General features: G+C 48.3%; 1 protein-coding gene across 2 annotated transcripts in view; it reads right to left on the reverse strand.

Annotated features, from left to right (window-relative positions):
* Positions 1-3876, reverse strand: part of LOC102210717 (xenotropic and polytropic retrovirus receptor 1 homolog) — a 42312-nt gene that overhangs the window by 15313 nt on the left and 23123 nt on the right. For both annotated transcript variants that reach the window (XM_005754034.2, XM_005754033.2), the window contains exons 3-4: positions 964-1065; positions 646-869 (exon numbers count right to left, since the gene is read on the reverse strand). In XM_005754034.2, the coding sequence (XP_005754091.1) occupies positions 646-869; positions 964-1065 (326 nt within the window). The remainder of the gene's footprint in view (positions 1-645; positions 870-963; positions 1066-3876) is intronic.

The raw sequence follows: 3876 nt of genomic DNA on the forward strand, positions 1-3876 counted from the left end.
GTGTCTCTGGGTTGTTCACACTCTGATTTTAAATCCGACTCGTCCTATCAAGGAGTCAGGCGCCTCTGCAGCAGCCAATCAGCTGTTTGAAATGTCAGCTGTGCACTGAGCTCATTAGAATCCATAACAAAGCACATTTTTATCTCCACAGCAGGTAACGTGTGGAAAACAGTCAACAATGAGCTGATGCGGGCTGGGATCAGCTGATCCTCCAGGACTGCAGCTTGTCCTCGGTGCACTGAGCTCAGAGGCGACACGTACTCGCAACTTAAAGGTCAGAGGTCACGGACTACGATGGATTTGGGTCTGGGACTCCAAATCCCAAAGACGCTTTGTTAGTGAAAAAGCACCAACCAATGAGAACCAGTCAGCTGCAGCTGTGACGTTCCACGCTGCCTTTTCAGACACTGCTCACAAATAAGCAGAGTTGTTTCATTACATGCGTACATCCATCAGCCTCGTGTCGGCCTGCGAGCAGCAGCTGCTGTTGTGGCTTTAAAATTCAAACATGGCTTTTTGAAATGATTTTAAAACTGTGTCGTGTTTCTCTACCTAACAGTGGTAGAGTTCCCCTCGGGGAAATGGGACGATATAATCAATAATCAAAGGTTTCCTCTGGTTTTGCCCTGCTGTACGAGTGTGCACCTGATAGTTCTGCAGCAGTATAAGGCTGAGGTAGAACTCTGAGAAGGCCAGCTGCAGGTCCTTTATGTTCCTGTGCTTGCATCGTTCCTGCTGTGACAAGGCAAACACCGTCTTCCTCCTCCTCAGGCCCCGCCCACTGGCTGAGCTCTCCCTCTGTGCATCCAGCGAGGACTGCAGCTCGTTCTGCAGCGTGGCGAATCGCCGCTGAGCCTCTGCCAGCTTCTCTGGAAGGAGAGAGCGAGACACGGTAAAGACAGAAGAGACAGGATAATAAGAAGTCTTGGTGAGCCTTGAAACCAGTGCTAGCAGCTGTATTACCAGAATAGAAGGTGTTGATTTTGGCCAACTCCTTTTCACACATCTGGAAGAACTTCTCCTCAAATTTGGCATAGTACCGCTTGACAGTATCTTCATCTGTGACTGCAACAAGAGAGAAGCTGTTAGAAGAGCATCTCACAGCAGGAAACAAACCTGTGCGCACAGAGTTAAGGAAAAGAAACAAAGTGCATGAATAAAACTGGGCAAGTGTGTGACTGTGTGTGTGCAAAGGCCTGTGCTGCTGTGCTGCGACCAGCAGGGGGAGCAGTGAGCCGTCCAGCCCCTGTGCTGTGTGGAGATTCAGGATGGAATATGAACTCCACTCAGTCACTTCAGACTTTAAGCCTAAACATGGAAACTCTGCTGCAGCTTTCAGAAACACTGAGAGGACAGGAAGAGAAACTTAACTGAGACTTAAAGACTGTGTGAACAGATCAGCGGTGACACAGCAGCCGTCCTTCTGAATCACAGGTGTCCAGCTCCAGGCCTGGAGGGCCGGTGTCCTTGATCCAACACAGCTGATTTAAATCCTCAACATGTATCTGAAGTTCTCCAGAGGCCTGGGAATGAGCTAATCATGTGACTCAGCTGTGCCGACCCAGGGTGAGATCTAAAACCTGCAGGACACCGGGCCTCCAGGCCTGGAGTTGGACCCCCTGTTCTGAATGAAGCATCTGTATGTTTGTTATGTCACATTATTATTCAACTACTTTCCATCCAAATGAGAAACTGTTACACTGTAATCATGTAAGTGTGTTGACTGTCAGTATTGTGCACCTTTGGTTCCTATTCATCGAAAACAAACATGTGTAAGTGTTAGGAAGACATCCCTGCTGACTCTGGAAGCTCTCCTCTGATGGTTTATAGGCTCAGTCGCCAGTTTCAGGTCAAACTTCAAGTCCAGTTTGTAAATGTTGGTCAGTTGTAGTGACAGAAAGACAAAAAGGCACCTTATGATGGAGCAGTTTCAAAGCAGGAGTGCAGCAAAGCAACATGTGCTTGGTGAAGGTAGCCCAGGACCAAATGGACCTTTCTGCTCGTCCTCAGTCTGCTGATTGTTTCATGATCTTAATGCAGAGTTTATGTTCCGACTCATGGTCCCGTTGAGAGTAAGACAGACAACAAACATGTGACTACGCTGGGGTTAAAACGCTGTTGAAATGTGCACAAACGTGCGGTGATGGAGCGTTGCTGAAATCACCTGACAACAAGCAAAATAACCACGGACAGTGGAAAGTGGGCGTGTCCACTTGAATCAAAGCCACGAGTGGCAGTGGGAATGCCTCCCTCAGTATCATGAAAATGAGGTTCTGTTCAAGCATGTCATGGCAGGAGTGCTATACTTACCTGGACACTGACTCATGTGCTTTTTTAGACCGTTACCCGTCCTGTAATTTGGACCATTTTCATCTCAACAACGTCACATGTCACCGATTCTGGTAAACTTGACCTGAGCAGACTTGTGTGTCCGAGCTGAGCCCGCTGTCACGTCAACAACAGGCAAACAACAGCGGGGTCAGGTGGTTCACAGTGTGCACACTCAGTGATTCACTGTGTTTCAGAGTGGCTGCTTTTAGACAAGACACCAAATTAACTAAATTGGCGTGTCCAAACCACTCCCTCTCTCAGCAGTGCACAAACACACAAACAGCCACCGCTGTCAGACTACCGTAATCTCCTTATCCCGTTCTGGCCTTATTCGGCTCTTTTCTCTCCGTGTCTCAGTCAAGTCATAATGATTATTATCATTATTACCATTATGCCATGTCTGTGTCTCAGCTAAAGCCTATACTTTCCATTTGACAAGTATGTTTTTTAGCAACACCCTGCTTTGCACCATTTCTGTGTTCTTTTGTGGAACGTAGCAACTACAGCGAGTACCCAGGCGCCACGTCGGGCTCACAAACACAGACGTGCGACAGGAACGCCACCGCATTCTCTTCCACACAGATTTTCCTTTACCGTTCGTGGATACGCAGCATTAAACTCCTCCCACTACCTACAGTGAGGTGTTAGTGCAGCTGCACAGAAACATTTCTTGCGAACACACTATCCTCAGTGATTGTGTGCGGTGTGATCCTGCACGGCTGGTTACAACACTCCGTCTGATACAGGCTGATAAAGTCTCTGACTCGGACAAAGAGCGCTCCACTTATCCCTGCAGCGTGGACCCCGGCCTCTGGGACAGCATCAATGCATTTGCTCTTTGAGTCCATGTAAAGCTGCACACTTTGCATAAATTGCATTCTGTGATTTCATCCAGTGTTCGTCACTAATCTGGACTGATGAAGCGTTCTGGTCCAAGAGTAGCAGTCTTGTTTTGCATTTGGCAAGAGTCGGTAGCATCACTGGTAGCATGGAGCAATATCTCAACGCTACAGGTTAGTCCAGCTCCTCCATCAGTGCATGTCATGCAAGAGGCTTGTTGCATCTCCCAGCAGAGTCTGACGAGCATGGAGGAGATCCCAGAGGACAGGGCCGTAGAAGAGCCTTAACCCATCAGCAGGACCGGCATCTGCTCCTTTTGCAAGGACAAACAGCATGCCCACAGCCCACTGGTGTGAATGTCCAAACAATCAGAAGCAGACTTTATGGAGTGGGCTGAAGGCCCAGCATCCACAGGTGGGCCCTGTGCTGAGCCGACTAACATTTCCTCAGAATAGCAGAGCTGGCAGGTCCAGCCTTAGCACCCTGTGCTTTAACAGACAGGAGCAGGTTCATCCCTGGACGATGAACTGAGACCACCTTGGCCTAAATCCAGCAGAACGCCTCATCGTTTCTAATAGAGTTAAATGTTTGTCATTTTTATGTTTACCATTTGTACAGTGTTTAACTCTGGTGAAAGAAATTCCACTGTCCTTCCCCCCAGATTCTCGAGGTTCTGGTGGGGGCTGTAATGTTTTATTGCAGATA

This window comes from Pundamilia nyererei, unplaced genomic scaffold (assembly GCF_000239375.1).
Source record: "Pundamilia nyererei isolate P.nyererei 1_Seehausen unplaced genomic scaffold, PunNye1.0 scaffold00496, whole genome shotgun sequence".
Lineage (NCBI taxonomy): Eukaryota > Metazoa > Chordata > Actinopteri > Cichliformes > Cichlidae > Pundamilia > Pundamilia nyererei.